At 41.0% G+C, this 24,767-nt stretch overlaps 1 protein-coding gene across 1 annotated transcript in view; it reads right to left on the bottom strand.

The window, feature by feature from the left end:
* LOC147005967 (uncharacterized) overlaps positions 1-24,455 on the bottom strand; it is a 59,193-nt gene extending 34,738 nt beyond the window's left edge. Inside the window, exons 1-4 of the mRNA XM_085831203.1 lie at positions 24,220-24,455; positions 11,064-11,178; positions 10,737-10,910; positions 2,771-2,877 (exon numbers count right to left, since the gene is read on the bottom strand). Of these exons, the coding sequence (XP_085687329.1) occupies positions 2,771-2,877; positions 10,737-10,910; positions 11,064-11,178; positions 24,220-24,455 (632 nt within the window). The remainder of the gene's footprint in view (positions 1-2,770; positions 2,878-10,736; positions 10,911-11,063; positions 11,179-24,219) is intronic.
* Positions 24,456-24,767: the final 312 nt, after the last annotated feature.

Here is a 24,767-nt window from a genome sequence, read left to right as displayed (position 1 = left end):
CTGTACTCCTTATATGTGTCAAGAAGAACAAAGACCAAAGTGTGGACACTTTACCCCTTCTTAGAATTGGGAACATAACACCCATGGAAGGAATTAGAGACAAAGTTTGGAGCTGAGACGAAAGGATGGACCATCTAGTGACTGCCATATCCAGGGATCCATCCCATAAGCAGGTTCCAAACACTGACACCATTGCATACACTAGCAAGATTTTGCTGAAAGGACCCAGATATAGCTATCTCTTGTGAGACTATGCCAGGGTCTAGCAAAGACAGAAGTGGATGCTCACAGTCAGCTATAGGATGGATCACAGGGCCCCCAATGGAGGACCTAGAGAAGGTACACAAGGAGCTGAAGTGATCTGCAATCCTATAGGTGGAACAACAATATGAACTAAACAGTACCCCCCCCAGCTTGTGTCTCTAGCTAGATATGAATCAGAAGATGGCCTAGTTGGCCATCAGTGGAAAGAGAGGCCCATTGGTCCTGCAAAGTTTATATGCCTCAGTACAAGGGAATGCCAGGGCCAAGAAGTGGGAGTGGGTGTGTGGGGGAGTGGGTGGGGGAGCGTGTGGGGGACTTTTGAGACAGCATTGGAAATGTAAATGAAATAAACACCAAAAAAAAAAAAAAAAAGAAAAAAGAAATGGATAACTTAAAGAAAAAAAGAATGGAAATGGTCAGCTGTTCTTAGGCCTTACTATGTAATTACTGCCAATTGTTCTAAGCATTGGACTTGCTTTATATTTATTTTAATTCCAAACACAACGTATTTCAGATTCTATAATTGTAAAAATTAAACATAGAAAGACCATGTGAATAGGTAACAGATTTTGAATTCATACTTAGAATTTCTGAAACAATAATTTGTTCCATACTACATTATGAAAAATTACATTTCAACTTCAAGGAGATTTCAATGAAATAATAGAAGATGACCATAAATTATCATACCATTTCAGTAAAAGCTATACCTAATAATCTGACATTTTCAACTGGTTTTTTTTTTTTTTTTTAGAAAGTATCTCAAAGCCCAAATTTTCAATTCACCTGCCTCAGCCTCTTCAATGTTGAGGAAACTGGGAGAAAGCACTCTTATTTTCAAAATAAAAAAAGATGTGGATTGACACAACAGTTCAGTTGTTAAGTCCCTAAGTTGCAAGTGTGAGGGCCTGAGTTTGATTTTCCAGAAATTTTGGGGCACAAAAAAAAAAAAAAAAAAAAAAAGCCAAGTGTGATGTTGTGGTGTGCACTAGAAATTGAGCACTGGGGAGACAGAAACAGGAGGGTGCCTAGAACCCTTGACTACCCAATGGCAGAGGGGAAGAATAAAACTTTTCCAAAAGGCACCATCCCATAGGCTACAATGGTGTCCAGTTACTGACTCACATAATTTTGATAGGTGAATTGAAAATGGTCTGAGAACCACCCCTGGCATTGGTGCAAAACTAAGTTTTGCAACACTGAATTAGCCATCATCATTTTCAAATCAACCATGCATATGAAAAGAACTCATGGCTTCACTTTTTCCAAAATGTACAGTGAGTCCCATGAAACAGTTGAAAAAAATTGAAAGATAAAATAGAGGAAATTTAAGAATAAATGGATATGTTAGTTTCTGGGAGGAATTCCAGGGGCTATAAAAACATGAAATTACAAACTGCATTTGGCTTTTCTATATATGTCCTACCAATTCCAGTCCACATAAATTAGAAAACACTAAAACTTCTCATGTGTCTTCAGTGAAGTGGAAATAGTTGGAGGAGAACCAGAGTTCTTCTTCTTTTTTTTTTAGCCTATGCTTCTCCAGTGGTTTTCACATTAAATGCTCTATCAATGCAACCTATTAATGCACATGTTATTGAAATATAGATAGGCTCAATGACCAATAGGGTGTGTGTTTGTGTGTGTGTGTGTGTCTGTATGTGTCTGTGTGTGTGTTTGTGTGTGCACCCATGTGTCTGTGTGCATTTGTGTGCACAGGTGTGCTTGCATGTGTGTGCGTGCACATGATTGAGTGTCTCCATGCATGCAAGCATGTGTGTGTGTGTACATGTGTGCGTGTGTGCTTTTGTGCATGAAGATAGACTTGGGTTTTGTCTGTGGCTGTCCTAATACTCACTGTGGCTGATCAAAATCTTAAGGAAATCCCCACTTGCCAAAGTTATGAGTGTTGAGAATGTTAGGGATTGACTATCATACAAAGAAAAAGAAAAATCTTTGAAGCAAACAGTCACTGAAGAGAAGAAATTCTTTTCAAAATGTACTTTTATTTACTGTAGCAGTTTTTAAAGAAATGAATATAAAAGAGAGATTTTTAAAAGTAATGTTTGAGCTATTCATTTTCAATCAAATATCAGAATATAGACATCAAAATCTATACTTTAAAAAAAAAGGCTAAGCCAGTGATGGGCAATGAGGAGGAAAGGGAGAAAAGGAGACTCAAGAGTGGGAAGTGGGATAGGTAGGAGGAGAGGAGGAAGGTGAGGGGAGAAGAGACGATGGAGGGAGAGGAGGAGATGCCACCATGAACCAGAACCCCCTGGTCAGGAGAAACCTCAAGAAGCAAGGGGTCTCATAGCTGGTGAATAATTTAGTACAGTGCCAGAACTGCCCAATCCAGACATATAGCTTATAACTATAATATCTGGATTACGTGGGGTTTTATACCTATGTAATAGGATTGGAAATTCCAACAACAGGGCTTCAGGGATTGTGCACACTATAGAATTCCATAAAAACATAAAGATAAAAGAATTAGTAACTTTACCTGTTTAATTCATCAACTTTCTCTATCTTTTCTTCCTTCTTTTCTAAAAGTTTTGCCAGGTTGTCATGGTTTTTTAATTGAGCCAGTTTAAGTGGTGTGAAGCTATCCTATAAAAAATAATAATTTATAACTCTCAGAACTTGATATTTCTCAATGGACAATCATGTGGAAGACACAGTGGAGCTCACATCCTCTGAGGGTCTGTGAGCCACATTCTTGACCTTCTCAAACATAGTGCTCTCACACAGATCCATTCTTCATAAGCCATCAGAGTACATTTGATACCTGTATCAGTTAATTCACAACCTATGCCTTAGTGAACCACTTGAATCAAAATGTCTGCCATGGGTTCCTTATACCACTAGTAGAGTCTAAACAGTTCCTTCCATAGCCTGGTGAGAACGCAAATGCTTCCCAAATGCTGTCAGCTCCAAGTCACTGAAGCAGAGAATGTTTGCCAAAAAAGCACCACGCAGAGAGGATAACACATGTCACAGTATTTCTTCCATACTGGACCTATTGTACGCATGTTAATACTATTTCTCTAACAAATGAACATGGCATTTATGTTAGACATCATATTCTGGAAAATAATATTCTTTGAAATATGAAGGATTAAACCCTGTGCTAGAGATGCAGTTAAGTAATCTCTCAAGAAAAATATTGAAAACTTTTCAACTATGATTTAAATGTGGGGAATTAGACTTTTTAGTCTAGTTCTTTACAATAAAGCTGTAATGAAAATCAGCATAAAATTCAGTCAATTGAAAATGTGCCCTGGACAACTTCTCCAATAGTATTTACTTCACTTATATTGCATTGTCACTGAGATAAGTATTTAGTTGTAAATGAATATCAAAGTCAACTGTGAGTTTTCATAGGCCAGGAATGATAGAGAATGTTCAAAAGCCATCACTTCAGAGGTGAAGGAAGATACAAGTTCAATGTCATCCTCATTACATAACAAGTTCCAGGCCAACCTTGATTGTGTAAAATTCTGTCTCATAAACTAAGGGACAACTCTCTAGTTACCTAATTACAACTGAAGGTCCAGTGTTGTCAGAACTCTATGAAATGAACTGATGGCGAGCAGGACCTGAGACTGCATTAGTTAGGGAAGCAGAAAACCAGCCTGAGTAGGGCCACAAGCCTCTTCGTGTCTGACTAGCACCTGGGTAGCTAGAGCGCAGGGTCGGCTGACACCCGCCAGCTACCCATGACACCCGCCACAGGATTTTGAGACTTCTGGTGAGTGGAACACAGCTTCTGCTCCAGTCCAATCGCGTGGGACCTGAGACTGCTTTGGTTGGGGAGGCAGAAATCCGGCCTGAGTAGGGCCACAAGCCTCTTCCGGTCAGACCAGCACTGGGGTAGCTAGGGGGCAGGGTCTGTTGACACTCGCCAGCTACCCACAACAACCACCACAGGATCTTAAGACTTCTGGTGAGTGGAACACAGCTTCTGCTCCAATCCAATTGCGCCCGGGACCTGAGACTGCATTAGTTAGGGAGGCAGAAATCCGGCCTGAGTAGGGCCACAAGCCTCTTCCGGTCAGACCAGCACCGGGGTAGCTAGAGCGCAGGGTCTGCTGACACCTGCCAGCTACCCACGACACCTGCCACAGGATTTTGAGACTTCTGGTGAGTGGAACACAGAGTCTGCTCCAATCTTTAAACAGTGACAACAATAACAACTAATCCCAGAGATTACCAGATGGCGAAAGGTAAACGTAAGAATCTTACTAACAGAAACCAAGACCACTCACCATCATCAGAACCCAGCACTCCAACTTCGCCCAGTCCAGGGCACCCCAACACACCGGAAAAGCTAGACCCGGTTCTAAAAGCATATCTTACGATGATGGTAGAGGACATCAAGAAGGACTTTAATAACACACTTAAAGAAATACAAAAGAACACTGGTAAACAGGTAGAAGACATTAAAGAGGAAGCACAAAAATCCCTTAAAGAATTGCAGGAGAACACTGCTAAACAGGTAGAAGACATTAAAGAGGAAGCACAAAAATCCATTAAAGAATTGCAGGAGAACACTGCTAAACAGGTAGAAGACATTAAAGAGGAAGCACAAAAATCCATTAAAGAATTGTAGGAAAACCAGACCAAACAGGTGATGGAATTGAATAAAACCATCCAAGACCTAAAAGGGGAAGTAGAAACAATGAAGAAAACCCAAATTGAGGCAACACTGGAGATAGAAACCCTAGGAAAGAAATCTGGAACCATAGATACGAGCATCAGCTATAGAATACAAGAGATGGAAGAGAGAATCTCAGGTGCAGAAGACTCCATAGAGAACATCGGCACGACAATCAAAGAAAATACAAAATCCAAAATGATCCTAACTCAAAATATCCAGGAAATCCAGGACAAAATGAGAAGACCAAACTTACAGATAATAGGAGTAGATGAGAATGAAGATTTTCAACTCAAAGGACCAGCAAATATATTCAACAAAATTATAGAAGAAAACTTCCCAAACCTAAAGAAAGAGATGCCCATGAACATACAAGAAGCTTACAGAACTCCAAATAGAGTGGACCAGAAAAGAAATTCCTTCCGACACATAATAATCAGAACAACAAATGCACTAAATAAAGATAGAATACTAAAAGCAGTAAGGGAAAAAGGTCAAGTAACATATAAAGGCAAGCCTATCAGAATTACACAGGATTTTTCACCAGAGACTATGAAAGCCAGAAGGGCCTGGACAGATGTTATACAAAAACTAAGAGAACACAATTTCCAGCCCAGGCTACTATACCCAGCCAAACTCTCAATTAACATAAATGGAGAAACCAAAGTATTCCACGATAAAACCAAATTCACACATTATCTTTCCATGAATCCAGCACTCCAAAGGATAATAACAGAAAAAAACCAAAACAAGGACGGAAACCACGTCATAGAAAAAGCAAGAAGGTAATCCCTCAACAAACCTAAAAGAAGACAGCCACAAGAACAGAACACCAACTCTAACAACAAAAATAAAAGGAAGCAACAATTACTTCTCCCTAATATCTCTTAATATCAATGGACTCAACTCCCCAATAAAAAGACATAGACTAACAGGCTGGCTACAGAAACAGGACGCAACATTTTGCTGCTTACAGGAAACTCATCTCAGAGAAAAAGATAGACACTACCTCAGAATGAAAGGCTGGAAAACAATTTTCCAAGCAAATGGTAGGAAGAAACAAGCTGGAGTAGCCATTATAATATCTGATAAGATTGACTTCCAACACAAAGTCATCAAAAAAGACAAGGAAGGGCACTTCATTTTCACCAAAGGTAAAATCCTCCAAGAGGAACTATCAATTCTGAATATCTATGCGCCAAATACAAGGGCAGCCACATTCATTAAAGATACTTTAGTAAAGCTCAAAGAACACATTGCACCTCACACAATAATAGTGGGAGACTTCAACACACCACTTTCACCAATGGACAGATCATGGAAACAGAAACTAAACAGGGACACAGTGAAACTAACAGAGGTTATGAAACAAATGGATCTGACAGATATCTACAGAACATTTTATCCTAAAACGAAAGGATATACCTTCTTCTCAGCACCTCATGGTACCTTCTCCAAAATTGACCACATAATTGGTCACAAAACAAGCCTCAATATATACAAAAATATTGAAATTGTCCCATGCACCCTATCAGATCACCATGGACTAAGACTGATCTTCAATAACAAAATAAATAATAGAAAGCCAACACACACGTGGAAACTAAACAACACTCTTCTCAATGATACCTTGGTCAAAGAAGGAATAAAGAAAGAAATTAAGGACTTTCTGGAGTTTAATGAAAATGAAGCCACAACATACCCAAACTTATGGGACACACTGAAAGCATTTCTAAGAGGAAATCTCATAGCTCTGAGTGCCTCCAAAAAGAAACTAGAGAGAGCACACATTAGCAGCTTGACAACACACCTAAAAGCTCTAGAACGAAAGGAAGCAAATTCACCCAAGAGGAGTAGACTGCAAGAAATAATCAAACTCAGGGGTGAAATCAACAAAGTGGAAACAAGAAGAACAATTCAAAGAATCAACCAATTGAGGAGCTGGTTCTTTGAGAAAATCAACAAGATAGATAAACCCTTAGCTAGACTCACTAGAGGGCATAGGGAAAGTACTCTAATTAACAAAATCAGAAATGAAAAGGGAGACATAACAACAGACCCTGAAGAAATCCAAAACACCATCAGATCATTCTACAAAAGGCTATACTCAACAAAACTGGAGATCCTGGATGAAATGGACAAGTTTCTAGACAGATACCAGGTACCAAATTTAAATCAAGATCAGGTTAATGATCTAAACAGTCCCATATCCCCTAAAGAAATAGAAGCAGTCATTAATAGTCTCCCAACCAAGAAAAGCCCAGGACCAGATGGGTTTAGTGCAGAGTTCTATCAAACCTTCAAAGAAGAACTAATCCCAGTTCTTCACAAACTATTCCACAAAATACAATCAGAAGGTCCTCTACCCAACTCATTCTATGAAGCCACAATTACTCTGATACCAAAACCATATAAAGACCCAACAAAAATAGAGAACTTCAGACCAATTTCCCTTATGAATATTGATGCAAAAATCCTCAATAAAGTTCTCGCTAACTGAATTCAAGAACACATCAAAACAATCATCCATCCTGACCAAGTAGGATTCATCCCAGGGATGCAAGGATGGTTCAATATACGAAAATCCATCAATGTAATCCTTTATATAAACAAACTCAAAGACAAAAACCACATGATCTTCTCGTTAGATGAGGAAAAAGCTTTTGACAAAATCCAACACCCATTCATGATAAAAGTCGTGGAAAGATCAGGAATTCAAGGCCCATACCTAACCATGATAAAAGCAATATACAGCAAACCAGTAGCCAACATCAAAGTAAATGGTGAGAAGCTGGAAGCAATCCCACTAAAATCAGGGACTAGACAAGGCTGCCAACTCTCTCCCTACCTATTCAACATTGTACTTGAAGTCCTAGCCAGAGCAATTCGACAACAAAAGGAGATCAAGGGGATACAAATCGGAAAAGAAGAAGTCAAAATATCGCTTTTTGTAGATGATATGATAGTATACATAAGTGACCCTAAAAATTCCACCAGAGAACTCCTAAGCCTGATAAATAGCTTCGGTGAAGTAGCTGGATATAAAATTATCTCAAGCAAGTCAATGGCCTTTCTGTACACAAAGGATAAACAGGCAGAGAAGGAAATTAGGGAAACAACACCCTTCTCAATAGTCACAAACAATGTAAAATACCTTGGCGTGACTCTAACTAAGGAAGTGAAAGATCTGTATGACAAGAACTTCAAGTCCCTGAAGAAAGAAATTAAAGAAGATCTCAGAAGATGGAAAAACCTCCCATGCTCATGGATTGGCAGGATCAACATTGTAAAAATGGCTATCTTACCAAAAGCAATCTACAGATTCAATGCAATCCGCATCAAAATTCCAACTCAATTCTTCAACGAATTGGAAAGGGCAATCTGCAAATTCATCTGGAACAACAAAAAACCTAGGATAGCAAAAACTCTTCTCAAGGATAAAAGAACCTCTGGAGGAATCACCATGCCTGACCTAAAGCTGTACTACAGAGCAATTGTGATAAAAACTGCATGGTACTGGTATAACGACAGACAAGTAGACCAATGGAACAGAATTGAAGACCCTGAGATCAACCCACATACCTATGGTCACTTGGTCTTTGACAAGGGAGCAAAAACCATCCAGTGGAAAAAAGACAGCATTTTCAACAAATGGTGCTGGCACAACTGGCGGTTATCATGTAGAAGAATGCAAATTGATCCATTCCTATCTCCTTGTACCAAGGTCAAATCTAAGTGGATTAAGGAACTCCACATAAAACCAGAGACACTGAAACTTATAGAGGAGAAAGTAGGGAAAAGCCTCGAAGATATGGGTACATGGGAAAAATTCCTGAATAGAACAGCAAAGGCTTGCGCTGTAAGATCTAGAATCGATAAATGGGACCTCATAAAGTTGCAAAGCTTCTGCAAGGCAAAAGACACCTTCAATAAGACAAAAAGACCACCAACAGATTGGGAAAGGATCTTTACCTATCCTAAATCAGATAGGGGACTAATATCCAATATATATAAGGAACTCAAGAAGGTGGACTCCAGAAAATCAAATAACCCCGTTAAAAAATGGGGCTTAGAACTGAACAAAGAATTCTCACCTGAGGAATACCGAGTGGCAGAGAAGCACCTGAAAAAATGTTCAACATCCTTAATCATCAGGGAAATGCAAATCAAACCAACCCTGAGATTCCACCTCACACCAGTCAGAATGGCTAAGATCAAAAATTCAGGTGACAGCAGATGCTGGCGAGGATGTGGAGAAAGAGGAACCCTCCTTCATTGTTGGTAGGATTGCAAGCTGGTAGAACCACTCTGGAAATCAGTTTGGCGGTTCCTCAGAAAATTGGACATAATACTACCAGAGGATCCAGCAATACCTCTCCTGGGCATATATCCAGAAGATGTTCCAATCGGTAAGAAGGACACATGCTCCACTATGTTCATAGCAGCCTTATTTATAATAGCCAGAAGCTGGAAAGAACCCAGATGCCCGTCAACAGAGGAATGGATACAGAAAATGTGGTACATTTACACAATGGAGTACTACTCAGCTATTAAAAGGAATGAATTTATGAAATTCCTAGGCAAATGGATGGATCTGGAGAGCATCATTCTGAGTGAGGTAACATATTCACAAAGGAACTCACACAATATGTACTCACTGATAAGTGGATATTAGCCCAAAAACTTAGGATACCCAAGATATAAGATCCAATTTGTTAAACGCATGAAACTCAAGAAGAACGAAGACCAAAGTGTGGACACTGTGCCCCTTCTTGGAATTGGGAACAAAACACCCATGGAAAGAGTTACAGAGATAAAGTTTGGAGCTGTGAAGAAAGGATGGACCATCTAAAGACTGCCATATCCAGGGATCCATCCCATAATCAGCTTCCAAACGCTGACACCATTGCATACACTAGCAAGATTTTGCTGAAAGGACCCAGATATAGCTGTCTCTTGTGAGAAAATGCCGGGGCCTACCAAACACAGAAGTGGATGCTCACAGTCAGCTATTGGATGGATCACAGGGCCCCCAATGGATGAGCTAGAGGAAGTACCCAAGGAGCTAAAGGGAACTGCAACCCCATAGGTGGATCATTATTATGAACTAACCAGAACCACAGAGCTCTTGTCTCTAGCTGCATTTGTATCAAAAGATGGCCTAGTAGGCCATCACTGGAAAGAGAGGCCCATTGGACTTGCCAACTTTATATGCCCCAGTACAGGGGAATGCCAGTGCCAAGGGGTGGGGATGGGTGGGTGGGGGACTTGGGGGGGGGAGTGTATTGGAGACTTTTTGGATAGCATTGGAAATGTAATTGAGGAAATTACCTAATTAAAAAAAAAAGAAATGAACTGACATGCTGAGATGGGTACAATGTGGATTAAACTGACAGAAAGATTCATAATTTAGGCACTTGTAATATAGAAACCCGGTATCTTATTTATGTTTGTTCATGCATTAGAACTATAAGACAACATGAAATCCTGAAAAGCTACAGTTAAGAGAGTACCCATAGGGAAATTGTAAAGACCTTCAGACTTGCCACAGATGGAGGTAATAATTCTCTTTAGAATGTTCATCAGGAGAGTAAAGGAGGAGAAAGTGCTTCAGGGAAGGAAAGCTTGGGAAGAAGGAGTTCCCATCAAATCTTACTCATCTAGACAAGTCTTAATTTTGTGAGATTTATAAAATTCATTTATTACATCTAGCATTTGAGAGATTCTCATGTCAAAGCTGCATCAGGATCCCAATGAAATATTTTAAAGTATGTAGCAAATAATTTGTAAATCAAAGCTGTGTCTTCTGTACCTCATTCCTTATAGTGATGTCAGCATGATGGGCCAGCAGTTTGGCTGCCATTGACATGTTGTTATGCCAAACAGCATAGTGCAGTGCTGTGTTCCCACTACTCTCCTTAGCATTTGGATCAGCACCGTGTTCTAATAACATGGCCATACATTCTTCACGCTCATACTGTGAAGCCTGTGGGTATTAAATCAAAAAATAGATGGGAAACAAGAGAAAAACAAAAATTCAATAGATTTCACTAATTATTTGCATTTAACTGAGATCATGTTTTCTTCCCAGAATCCCTATTGAATCTGTGTCACCCTGAAATTGCTGGGTGCTGTCTACCTTAATTAGTGCTGTGCTGTTGTCACTGTCGCGGAGATCAATGTCACAATTCTGCTCTATTAGAAGGGCAACCAGGTCTGGATGGCCATGCACACAAGCAAAGTGTAACATAGTTCTGTGAAAATGAAGAATTTTTAAGAATTTTAACAAAAATAGGTCAAAACCATACAATTATTCAAGTAATTCTCATTAACTTGGGGCAGCCAAGTCAAAGAAATTTTTTGCTTCCAGTGTTGGAAACATGGCACATACATTCCTATATAGGAGGCAAGGATACCATCACTGAGCTGAATGCTTGATGTGTTAGTTACATTTCCATTGCTGCAATGAAATAACACAACCAAAGGAACATGGGGAGGAAGATAGAAATGGTCCTCACAGTCTGTCTTCTAATGGCCCTCAGAACCTTCCCAAGCCAGGCCTCCATCCACTAAATTACCCTCAACATTTTTAACAACCAAGCTCCTACAGAGCAGCTCACAAAGTATTGAAAATTCAGCGGAATTTCTTGCACAATATTCAAAAGTCCTTCTGCAATCCTCCACACACACACACACACACACCCACACCCACCTCACCCCACCCCACCCCCAAAAAAAAAACATGGTCAGCCCTGTCATGGCAATCCCCTCTATGCTAGTACCAAGTTGTCATATTTAGGATTTCCAATGTGTGAGAAACACAATGACCAAAACTACTTGGGGATGAAAGGGCTTATTTCACACACCTTTCTAGATAATAGTTCATCTCTAAAAGCTGTGAGGGTAGGAACTCCTGTAGGAAGGAGCTGATTACAGCAGGCTGTGGAGGAGGGCTGCTTACTAGCTTGCTCTCCATCTCTTCCTGAGCCTGATTTCTCATGGAAACCATAACCACCAGCCCAGGATGGCACCACCCACAATGGGCAGGGTCCACCATCAATCACTAAGTAAGGAAATGTACTATAGAATTGCCTACAACCAAATCTTTAGGAGAAATTGTTTCAGTTGAGGTTCCCTCCTCTCAGATGACTTTAGCTTGCTTCAAATTGACCTAAATCATCTAGCACAGTTGGCTAAAGTAACCATTCTAAATTAGAACTTACTTCAATTTGGATTCTAATCCTACATTAAACTCTGTTGCTACCCACTGTTTTATCCTCTCCATACCTAAGCCCCTCTTGCATAAAAAGGGAATCAGAGTAAGCTCATCTCATAGGTCATAGTGGGATTATTGAACAAACACACATGCAAAGGATTTAGAGCAGTTTCTACCATGAAACTGCTCAGCGTTTAGATGTGTGGATATTTCTCTTTATGACGTGGTCTTGCAACAGAGCTCAGGCTGGTCTAGAATTCACCATGTATCTCAGGAGTCTTAAACTTGCAACCTTCCCACTGTAGGCCACTGGTACCTGGCATCACAAGTGACCACACTCTGCCTGGCTCATGACACTCTGACAACGTTACACTAGCATGTGGCTTATAACTCATGATGTATTGAGCTTTACCTGATAGCAGGTTTTAGATTTCATAATTCATAAAGTGTGTAGGAATCATAACCAACTGTGCTTACTTTGAATCACAGGTGATATATTCTAAGGAACTCTGGGAGTTCTAGTCAAAATATTTAAATACATTCAAGATGTGAGAAGAGGATATGATAATAGCAAGTGATTTCTGAACGTAACTATTTCTTTGATTTCTTAATCTTTCGCTAAAGAAAAACCAGGACTCAAATGACAAAGTATGGATAATTTTAGAGATGGCTCAGTGGTTAAGAGCACTGACTGCTCTTCCAGAAGTCCTGAGTTCAAATCCCAGCAACCACATGGTGGCTCACAACCATCTATAATGGGATCCTGCACCGCCCTCTTCTGGCACAGTGCTATACATGCAATTCTCATATACATTATCTAGATTTATACAGTGTTAAGAATGTGAAGTTTCAGCTGGGCATGGTGGCGCATGCCTTTAATCCCAGCACTCGGGAGGTAGAGGCGGATTTCTGAGTTTGGAGGCCAGCCTGGTGTACAAAGTGAGTTTCTGGACAGCCAGGGCTATACAGGGAAACCATGTCTCAAAAAAAAAGAAGAAAAGAAGAAGAAGAAGAAGAAGAAGAAGAAGAAGAAGAAGAAGAAGAAGAAGAAGAAGAAGAAGAAGGAGAAGGAGAAGGAGAAGGAGAAGGAGAAGGAGAAGGAGAAGGAGAAGGAGAAGGAGAAGGAGAAGGAGAAGGAGAAGGAGAAGGAGAAGGAGAAGGAGAAGGAGAAGGAGAAGGAGAAGGAGAAGGAGAAGGAGAAGGAGAAGGAGAAGGAGAAGGAGAAGGAGAAGGAGAAGGAGAAGGAGAAGGAGAAGGAGAAGGAGAAGAAGAAGAAGGAGGAGGAGGAGGAGGAGTAGGAGGAGGAGGAGGAAGAGAAGAAAGAGAAGGAGAAGGAGGAGGACAAGGAGGACGAGGAAGAAATGTGAAGTTTCAATTACAGGATAGTAGTTTCAGATACTGGTATGATTTTTCAAAGTAACTACTCTTTACAATTTCTTAATTCAGAAATGCTGCTAATTGAAAGGAAAGAGGTAAAGTTTCTAATGGACTTTAGACCCATTTCTCTAAACTTTCTACTCAGCTCAAGAAAATCTGCACAGAAGCTGTTGAACCTGTGCTTGAATTAGGGAAAGGCTGGAAGAAGCTGAAAAGGAGGGTGACCCTGTAGGAGGACCAGCAGTCTCAATTAACCTGGACCCCCAAGATCTCTCAAAAACTGTACCATCAACCAGGCAGCATATACCAGCTGATATGAGGCCCCCAACACATATACAGCAGAGCACTGCCAGGTCTGGGTTCAGTCAGGGATGATTCACCTAACCCTCAAGAGACTGGAGGCTATAGGGAGTTTAGAGGTCTGGTTGGGTGGAGTTGGAGGAGTGGGGACATTCTCGTGGAGACATGGGTTTGGGAAGGAGGTATGAGATGTGGAACAGTCCAAGGGTGTTTCAGGATGGGGGAATAAAATCTGGAGTGTAATCAATTAATTTTAAAAAGAACTACCAAAAAAAAAAAAAAGGGAAAGGCATTTACAAGCCATAGAATAAGTATGCTACATAACAGAAAATCCAAGTGAATTTGGTGAACTACTGAGTAAAGATAATAGATAAAGATTAGGAGTTCAATGACTTATGTTGAAAATTTTGGAGCATTTTAATAAATTTAATTATCAATTCTATTAATTATCACTCACAACCCATAAATCATGGAATGAGTAAGACTGCACTTACAGTTGTTTTATCATCAGGCCATAAGAAGTATAAATTAACATATTCTCTGTGATGATTCTCTTCCCATAATGAGGAAATAACATTGACAAAAGAATATATGAACTGCAAATGAATATATTAACTGCAAAACCTTTACATGAGAATTTGGTGCCACTCTAGGTTAATTCTTTGGACTACAGTCATTCATTGTCGTGTGTGTGTGTATGTGTGTGTGTGTGTGTGTGTGTGTCTGTGAGGTTCTAAGTGCATATGAAAGTGCTTATATGTGTTAGTATTTGTGTATGCTTGTGTGCATGTGAGTGTATATGAGTGCATATGTGTCTTTGTGTCTGGATGTGTGCATGTGGGTGTTCATGAGTGTGTGTGCATGTATGTCATGAGTGTACATATGGGTGCTCATGTGTGTGGGTGTTCATGGTGGTATATGTGCTTGTGTGCATGTGTTTATTAGTGTGTGTGCCTCTATGCATTGTGGGCATGTGTGTGTGTGAGTGTGTCTATATATTTGTGTGTGAATGTAAGATTAAGGTTATATGTGTGTGTGCATGTGTGTGTGTGTGTGTGTGTGTGTGTGCCTGTTTGCATTGTAGGCATGTGTGTTATATGTGTGTGTGTGTGCTTGCATGTGTTCCTATGTATATTCTGGATAAATGTTATTAAATCTTTAAATTTCTGTTTTATTATTTCCACTTCAAGACACATTTAAGAAAAGTTTTTCATTTAAATAGTTGTAATATAGGTTATTCATGTTGTCATTTATTGAAATAAATATGTACTTCAATATTCAGGAAGCTATGTTGAATTGGTTTAAATGACAACTTGCCACAACTTAGAATCACCTGTAATCAGAGCCTTAACTGTGGGATTTTCCACATCAGGTTTGCTGTGTGGGGTGTCTATGGGGTATTCTTTGTTAATTTTTGTGAAAAGACACACTGTGGGTGCCAGTGTTCCATTGGCTGAGTAATGATACCCACCAGTGAGTAAATCGGTTGCTTTTGGGTTGGTAGTTTAGTTCCTGGGAGCTGGGGGGCAGGGGGATTCTGTTTGGTTGATATTGTCCTTTCTATTGGGTTGCAAATCCCTTCAGCAATTTTGGTTTAAAAATGGTTGGCTGGGAGCTTCAACATCTGTATTGGTCAGCTCTGGCAGAGCCTCTCAGGAGACAGCCATATCAGGCTCCTGTCAACAAGTGCTTCTTGGCATTAGCAATACTGTCTGGTTTCATGTCTACAGATGGGATGAATCCCCTCTCCCAGCCGGGTCCCTTCCTCTGGCCCCATGATTGCTTTCTTTTCCCTCCCAAGTAGGATTGAGGCATCCTCATTTGGGCCCTTCAGCTTGTTAACTTCTTGAGTTCTGAGGATTGTATACTGGGTATTCTGTATTTTTTGGTTAATATCCACTTAATATTGAGTTCATACCATACATGCCCTTGGGGTCTGAGTTACCTCACTCAGGATGGTATTTTCTAGTTCCATCCATGTGCCTACAAAACCCATGATGTCCTCACTCTTAATAGCCGAGTAATACTCCATTGTGTAAGTGAACCACATTTTCTGTATCTATCCTTCCACTGTGGGACATCTGGGTTGTTTTCAGCTTCAGGCTGTCACTAATAAGGCTTCTATGCACATAGTGGAACATTTGCCCCGGTGGCATGGTAGGGCATCTTTTGGATATATGCCCAAGAGTGGTATAGCTGGGTCTTCAGGTAGATATATTTCCAGGTTTCTGAGGAACTTCCAGATTAATTTCCAGAGTGGTTGTGCTGGTTAGCAGTCCTACCAGCAATGAAGGAGTGTTTCTCTTTGTCAACATCTCCATTAACATATGCTGTCATCTGAGTTTTTTACCTTAGCCATTCTGATTGGTGTAATGTGGAATCTCAGGAACATTTTGATTTGCATTTCCCTGATCACTCAGGACTTTGAACATTTCTTTGAGTGTTTCTTAACAATTTGAGAGTCCTCTGTTGTGAATTCTATTTAGATCAATAGCTCAATTTTTCATTAGGTTGTTTGGTTTTTGGTGGTTAGGTTCTTGAGTGTCTTTATATATTTTGAATATTAGTCTTCTCCAAATGATATAAATAATCAACAAAACCAAAACCTGGTTCCTTGAGAAAATCAACAAGATAGAAAAATATGTAGCGAAACTAACCAAAGGGCCCAGTGAGAGTATCCAAATTATCAAAATCAGAAATGAAAATGGAGACATAACAACAGAAACTGAGGAAATTCAAATAATCATCAGATCATACTGCAAAAGCTAACACTCAACAAAACTGGAAAATCTAAGTGATATGGATGGTTTTTCTAAACAGACACCACATACCAAAGTTAAATCAAGAGCAGGTAAACTAACTATCTAAACAGGACCATATCCCCTAAGGAAATAGAGGAAGTTATCTAAAAAAAACAAAACAACAACAACAACAAAAACCTTCCCAAAAAAAATAGCCTAGGGCCAGAGAGTTTCAGTGCACAATTCTATGAGACCTTCAAAAAAGAGCTAATGCCAATATTCCTAAAACTATTTCCTAAAATAGAGACAGAAGGAATACTACCCACTTCTTTCTATGAAACCACAATTACTCTTAAACAATTACCACACAAGGACGCAAGCAAAACAGACAACTTCAGACAAATTTCTCTTATGACATAGATGCAAAAATACTCAGTAAAATTCTTACAAACCAAATTTAAGAACACAACAAAAACATCATTCACGATGATCAAATAGGCTTCATGCCAGGGGTGCAAGTTTGGTTCAATATACAAAAATACATTAATTTAATCCACTATATAAACAAACTAAAAAAATCACATGGTCATCTCATTAGGTTCTGTAAAAGCATTTGAAAAAATACATCCCTTCATGTTTAAAATATTGGAGAGATCAGGAATTCAGCACCCATTCCTAAACATAATAAAAGCAATATACATCAAAACAACAGTCAATAACCAATTAAATGAAGAGATTTTCACTTTTAAAGTCATAATCTCCTGCTCACTATTATGACTGCAGTCATTAAACCTCTTGAAAACTTGTATAAATGGAAAGAAAGCAAGCCTGCATTGGAGATAAACATATTCTATAACTTAGTTTCAGAAAACTGCAAATAAATAACGATGACTAATTATTTTTGTGTATATAATAACCTGATTAACAAACCTTCAGCTTTTCATTTACAATTGTTTTATGAATCTAAAGGGATTGGGTGTTTGGAGAGTATATCAATATACAGAACAAATAGGTTGTGAAAATTATTACATGTACCATATTTATAATCTGGCTCTTTCCAAGAATCTTCATGAGTTCATGGCAGAAATCACAGATAAGAAAAAAAACAAAGATGCCATCTTACTAGGATGGCATATCAGATGTGAATTTTTTGTGATGAACAGATTGAGAAAATGATGTGAAACAAACCACTCCATACAAAATTGCTGAGGGAACCAAAGCTATACTATAGTTTTCAGATGATGAAAAACACGAAGAAATATCAAGATCAGGTAGGAGCAAAGGGGATGCAGCCTGAGTGGCTATCCACAGGCCAAGGAAAGCTAAACCTTCCAGAAGATAAATCATGTGGTCCTGAATGTCCGCCATAAGCTACAAGATGTGACTATAGTTTCAAAAGCCTGAAATTCAGCTAGAGCTAGCCTTTGAAAATGACTCCCAAGAGTAAAGTTAGCATTGAATGAGTTCAGGATGGTTCTCTGTATACTTCCCATGGGTGTACTCAGACTCCAGATTGAAAGGGTGCCTATTACTTAAAGGAAGTTACTTTGGGGAATTGAAGGAATAAAATTTATTAACCCGTGCATGAAAGTAAAGTCAACTTACTATAGTGCCTGGGAGAGAAACAGGAAAAGAGGAGGGTTGGATATCAAAACATTAAGAAATTCAAGAACCAAGGGAGTTCTGTGGTAAACAACTGTGGTGGTCAGCAGTGCCTGCCCCCTCTGACTTCATGGAGCAATAGAAGAACTGCCAAGCACTGAGATTACCAGGACACCTTAGTGACAAAGGTCACCAGCACTGAAAACATTGGCAGATCCCTCCTAGTCCTAGTCCTTGGGGCTACTTAGGGAAGCTGACACTTTCTTTCTCCACCTACCTCCCAGCCTGCCCCTTTCCCCTGACTCCCAGCCCCAGTCACGTGTTTTTCTTGTCTCGGTCATTGATGCCATTTTGCCCAAGTTCGAGTCTGCGCTGAACCGTGGCAACATGACCCAGGCTAGCAGCCTTGTGGATCTTTCTGAAGGCTTTGTAGCTTTTGGGCTGTCTGAGGGAATGGAAGCTAGTAGCACTCCATTGTGTCCTCCCAGGGTCTGGGAAGGACTCCCTCTGGCTGGTGGAGTATTGCCTTTGGTTCCAGCAGCACAGGAAACTCATGGCAGAGCTCCCCACCCACCCACCCACCCGGAGTCACCCCGGCCCTTCCCCTCCCTCTTGGCCCTTGGCCACTCTCAGAATCAACACACTGATGTAGATCTGAGATTAAATCTTGTCAACACTGCCAGCAAAACCAGGACAAAGTGCCCACAAAGGAGGTCAGTAGGATATAGTCCAGGTAGCACGGGTTCTAGGGTCAACTGAAGGCTGTTCCACTGTTGCCAAGCAACGCATCTAAACACAGGCATGCGCACTCTGACCAATGGGAAAGCTGAAGTCCAACAACTGTGATAGAGGTTCTCAGCATACTTGCTGTGCATGCGCAAGACCTAATCTGGAAAATTGGCTTGCTAGCTCAACTTATCATGGCCTTTATTGGAGACTCCTCAAGTCTGCACTGGTTTAGTCTCAAGGACACTTTCCTAAAACATCTTAGTCACCCTGCCCTTTGTTTGCCTTCATTTCTAAGGAAAAAAAGCCACTGAGCCCCCACTGTGGTCTATGGGGATTTAGCTGGAGTCACCAGGACAGGAAGATGACTTTGGTGGCTCCAGAAGCATTGACAAGAGCAACAAATGTTTATCTCTCTACTTAATGGCCAGCAGGTCAAAGAAGAGGTAAAGAAAAACATCAAAGACTTCATAGAATTAAATGAAAGTGAAAGCACAACATACCCAAATTTATGGGACACAATGAAATCAGTGCTAAGAGGAAAGATCATAGCACTAAGTGCCTTCATTAAAAAAAAAATGGAGATTATTCATAATAACAACCTAAATGTACACCTGAAAGTTCTAGGAAAAAAAAAAAAAAAAAAGCAAACACACCCAAAAGGAGTAGACACCAAAAATAATCAAACTCAGGATGGAAATCAATCTATTAGAAACAAAGACAACAGGACAACGAGTCAACCAAGCAAAGAGATGGTTCTTTTAGAAAATCAACAAGATAGATAAACCTCTATTCACACTAAATAAGAGGCAGAGAGATAATATCCATTTTAACAAAAACAATCAAAAGGGAACCTTAAGAACAGACCCTGAGAAAACTTAAAAATCATTAGGTCTTACCTGAAAAGCATCTTCTGAAATAAAACTGGTAAATCTGAAATAAACAGGTGATTTTCTAGATAGATACTCACCAAAGTTAAATCAAGATCAGGGAAACTAACTAATGCTATAACTCCTAAAGAAATCAAAACAGCCATTAAAATCTAGAGGCTGATAGACCGAGGTTCCCAAGTTCCAGGCAATCCACACTCAAGGGCCAAGATCATCATCAGGTCCCACAAGAAAACCAGCCAAGAAGACTGAGGACAGTATTCTGGTGTCCTAGGGGTGGCTAGTACATCCCACAAGTCAGAGATGGACACAGAAAGGGTCTCCTGGGAGCAGACTAATGACAAACTGGAAGTGGGCTAGGGGATAAAGGTATTGGCTCTGTAAACATGGTGACCTCAAGAGATCTGTCCTCAGAACTCTTGAAGGTGGAAAGAGACATCTGACTCCAAACCATTGTCCTCTGACACCCAGATACACATCCCACCCCAACACACCACACACAGCTATAGAAAGTATTAAAAGTTCAAAAAGAAAGCCAGGAGGCCAAGCCTGACAGCCTACCTGTCAATCTACACACACACACACACACACACACACACACACACACACACACACACTGAATGAGAACAACAGGTGACATCCCTAGGTCACCTGGCCGTCAGGGACTTAAGCAGACTCGGTGAGCTGGTTTCTAGTTCCAGACTTCTGCCTGGGAGGAACCAGCCCTGCATTCTAGCATCCTAGGGTAGGGATTTCTGGAGAGCCCCCCCTAAGACCTTGAAATCTTCCTCTGCCTACTGAGGCCTTTCGTTTTCTGGAGTACCACCCCCAAACCCCTCTTCTCACCCTCTCACACATACATAACCCTCAGACAGCGTCTACATCTGGAACTGACTGATATACAAGGTAGGAGCTCCAAGCTGCCTAGGCAGCCAAGGTCCCAGTTTTGCAAACACAATGAAATTATTCCCAGTCTCAGGCTGGCTGTCTGAGCACATGCCTGGGGTGTGTGTGTGTGTGTGTGTGTGTGTGTGTGTGTGTGTATGTATGTGTATCAGTATGTGACTTTTTCCATTGCCATCATCTGTCTAGCTGTACCTTAGAATATTACTGCTTTTCTCTCTGTTCCATGTACCTGGCTCTTTCTTCTTTGTGGTTTTGCTTGCCTGTCCCAGACTTTGATTCTCACTGGATCGAGTTTGATTTCTGTGTCTGAATGTTCCAGAGAGCACAGAGGTGTTTCCTCTTTCTAACTTTGACCCTGAACACTCTGACTCTTATGTAAGTCTTGGATTAATGGGAAATGGATTGATCTTTACAATGCTTGCTGCTCAATCATGACATGAGTTCATGTCCCTAGCAGGCTTTTAAAAACCTGGGTGAAATGATGTAAGTCTGTAATTCCAGTGCTTGGAAAGTAAAGACTGCAGAATCCCTGGAATTCTTAGGTCAGCTAGAATAGCTGAATGGGTGGAGCTTTAGATTAAGTGAGAGACCATATCTCAAAAAAGAAAGAAAGAAATAGAGAGAGAAAGAGAGAGAGAGAGAGAGAGAGAGAGAGAGAGAGAGAGAAGGAAAGAAAGAGAAAGAAAGAAAGAACGAACGAAAGAAAGAAAGAAAGAAAAAGAGAAAAAACGAAAGAATGAAAGAACGAAAGAACGAAAGAACGAAAGAAAGAAAGAAAGAAAGAAAGAAAGAAAGAAAGAAAAAAAGAGATAGGAATGAAGAGGAAGATACCTGATATTGACCTCTGGCCTCCACATATATGTATGTATATATGTATGTATGTATGTATGTATCTGTATACACAAATATGTGTGTGTATGGATATGTATATAAGCACATACATACATACACATAATACATGCACACATCTAGGGCCACCTTAATGTGACCCATTTCATGTGAGTCCAATTAGTTGAACACACATTGGCCTGTAAGACCATGTTCCTCAAGGAAGGATGAGGGTGGCGGTCAGAAGGCAGTGTCACATATCCACACTCCTTAACATGAAACATGGGACTCAGGGGAATGGAGCATGTCCTAGGGAAGCAATCTAGAGTCAGGTGTATATTTGGAGCTGATTCCTTTGCTGACAAAGCTCATACCAGCTTTGGTGTGGGGCATGTAGGCATAGTCCTGGGGGAAGATTTTGACCAACCTGACCCCAGCTGATTCCATTTATGAGTAGAGATACCACAGATCCATAGGTGTAAGTCTGAAATAACTCAGATCCTCAGGTTGAAGCTGCTGGCCCCAGCTCAGACAACTAAACCTATTAAAAAAAAACCTACCCAGTTCAGTGACAACAAAGACAAAGAAAAACATGTTTGCTTTTTGGCTAATCTGCAGCCCTGCTCTCACCCCTGGAGCTGGAATCTGTGCATGTTGCCAACATGTACTTATGTATTTCCTGGTATGTGTTAATGTGTGGGATGTGTAAGGAAGGCTATTTAAGATGTTTAAGGCCCTGGAGGCCAGCTCAAAAGTTACAGTGCAAAGGGTTCCAGAGACACTGAGTCCAGGGCTATGGGGAGAAATGGTAGCAGGTCACTAAGGTGGCCCTGGGCCCCAAGGTGAGGGACTCTATCCCTTTCTTACCTCCTTCAATTCTGTGGATCACCCTGAGGATAGACCTAAAGAGCTCTTAGAACACGCTGAAGCCTCTATACTCAGGAGACATGAGAAAATCTCAACACCTTTTGGAGTCACATACTACTCCTACCTGAAGACCTATGGGTAGAGGCAGGGTGACCCTACTAGGATTTGTGTGCTAGTGTGGTCTGCTTCACATCCCCCAACCCTCCAGAAAGCTAGAGGCCTGGAAGGAACTCCTGTGCTTCAAGGGCAGAAGGAAAGCTACTCTGGCACACCCACTTGTAGAAAGCAATGCTGATCTTCTATGCATCCTAGTCTTTCTTGAAGAGAGGTTTGCAAGAAAAATGAAACAAAAAACAACAAAACAGGAATTCCTTTGTCCTAAGGAAACAGAAGCTCAGGGAGGAGAGGGGGACCTGCTCAAGACCAGCATGGAAATGCCTAGACTCTGAGAGTCTCATGTGTTCTGTTTCAGTAATTTCTTACCCCATATAAAAAATACACAACTCAGTTATTGTGTTTATAAGCTCTGCCTAGATTGGGCAGATCTATCACTCTACTACTTTATTCCCCAGTTTTAAGACCCATTGCTACTTGCAGCTTATTCAGGCCATGTGGTTCTACATCATCTTCCTTCCACCTCCTATTCCTCCATCTCTATGAGACCTCCTGGCCTCTTTCCTTCCTTCCTTCCTTCCTTCCTTCCTTCCTTCCTTCCTTCCTTCCTTCCTTCCTTCCTTCCCTCCCTCCCTCCCTCCCTCCCTCCCTCCCTCCCTCCCTCCCTCCCTCCCTCCCTCCTTCCTTCCTTCCTTCCTTCCTTCCTTCCTTCCTTCCTTCCTTCCTTCCTCCCTCCCTTCTCTCTCTCTTTCTTTCGGTCTCTGTCTCTCTCTGTCTCTGTATCTGTCTCTGTCTCTCTCTCTCTGTCTCTCTCTCTCTCTCTCTCTCTCTCTCTCTCTCTCTCTCTCTCTCATAATCTGGCTCTTTCCAAGAAAATTTATGTGTTCATGGCAGAAATCACAGATAAGGAAAAAAAACCAGTTGCCATCTTACTAGGATGGCATATCAGATATGATTTTTTTGTGATGTACAGATTGAGAAAATGATGGGAAACAAAAAACTCCATACAAAATTGCTGAGGGAAACCAAAGCTATAATGTAGTTTTCAGATGATGAAAAACACAAAGAAATATCAAGGTAAGGTAGGAGTAAAGGGGATGCAGCCTGTGTGGCTCTCCACAGGCCAAGGAAAGCTAAACCTTCCAGAAGATAAATCATGTGGTCCTGAATGTCCAGCGTGGGCTACAAGATGAGACCATAGTTTCCAAAGCCTGAAATTCAACTAGAGCTAGCCTTTGAAAATGACTCCGAAGAGTAAAGTTAGCATTGCAGGAGAACACGTTGGTTCTCTGTATACTTCCCATGGGTGTACTCAGACTCCAAATTGAAAGGGTGATTATTACTTAAAGCAAGTTACTTGGGAGATTTAAGGAATAAAATGTATTAACACGTGCATGAAAGTAAAGTCACCTACTATAGAGCCTGGGAGAGAAACAGGAAAAGAGGAGGGTTGGATATCAAAACATTAAGAAATTCAAGAACCAAGGGAGTTCTGTGGTACACAGCTCTAGGTCTGCAGTGCCTGCCTCCTCTGACTTCATGGAGCAATAGAAGAACTGCCAAGCACTGAGATTACCAGGACACCTTAGTGACAAAGGTCACCTGCACTGAAAACATTGGCAGATCCCTCCTAGTCCTAGTCTTTGGGGCTACTTAGGGAAGCTGACACTTTCTTTCTCCACCTACCTCCCAGCCTGCCCCTTTCCCCTGACTCCCAGCCCCAGTCACCTGTTTTTCTTGTCTCGGTCATTGATGCCATTTTGCCCAAGTTCGAGTCTGCGCTGAACCGTGGCAACATGACCCAGGCTAGCAGCCTTGTGGATCTTTCTGAAGGCTTTGTAGCTTTTGGGCTGTCTGAGGGAATGGAAGCTAGTAGCACTCCATTGTGTCCTCCCAGGGTCTGGGAAGGACTCCCTCTGGCTGGTGGAGTATTGCCTTTGGTTCCAGCAGCACAGGAAACTCATGGCAGAGCTCCCCACCCACCCACCCACCCGGAGTCACCCCGGCCCTTCCCCTCCCTCTTGGCCCTTGGCCACTCTCAGAATCAACACACTGATGTAGATCCGAGAGTAAATCTTGTCAACACTGCCAGCAAAACCAGGACAAAGTGCCCACAAAGGAGGTCAGTAGGATATAGTCCAGGTAGCACGGGTTCTAGGGTCAACTGAAGGCTGTTCCACTGTTGCCAAGCAACGCATCTAAACACAGGCATGCGCACTCTGACCAATGGGAAAGCTGAAGTCCAACAACTGTGATAGAGGTTCTCAGCATACTTG

The sequence above is a fragment of the Mus caroli genome, unplaced genomic scaffold, assembly GCF_978045245.1.
Source record: "Mus caroli unplaced genomic scaffold, Mus_caroli_1 scaffold_2, whole genome shotgun sequence".
NCBI lineage: Eukaryota > Metazoa > Chordata > Mammalia > Rodentia > Muridae > Mus > Mus caroli.
Note: the sequence above shows the minus strand (reverse complement) of the source record. Positions and strands in the feature narration are given on the sequence as shown.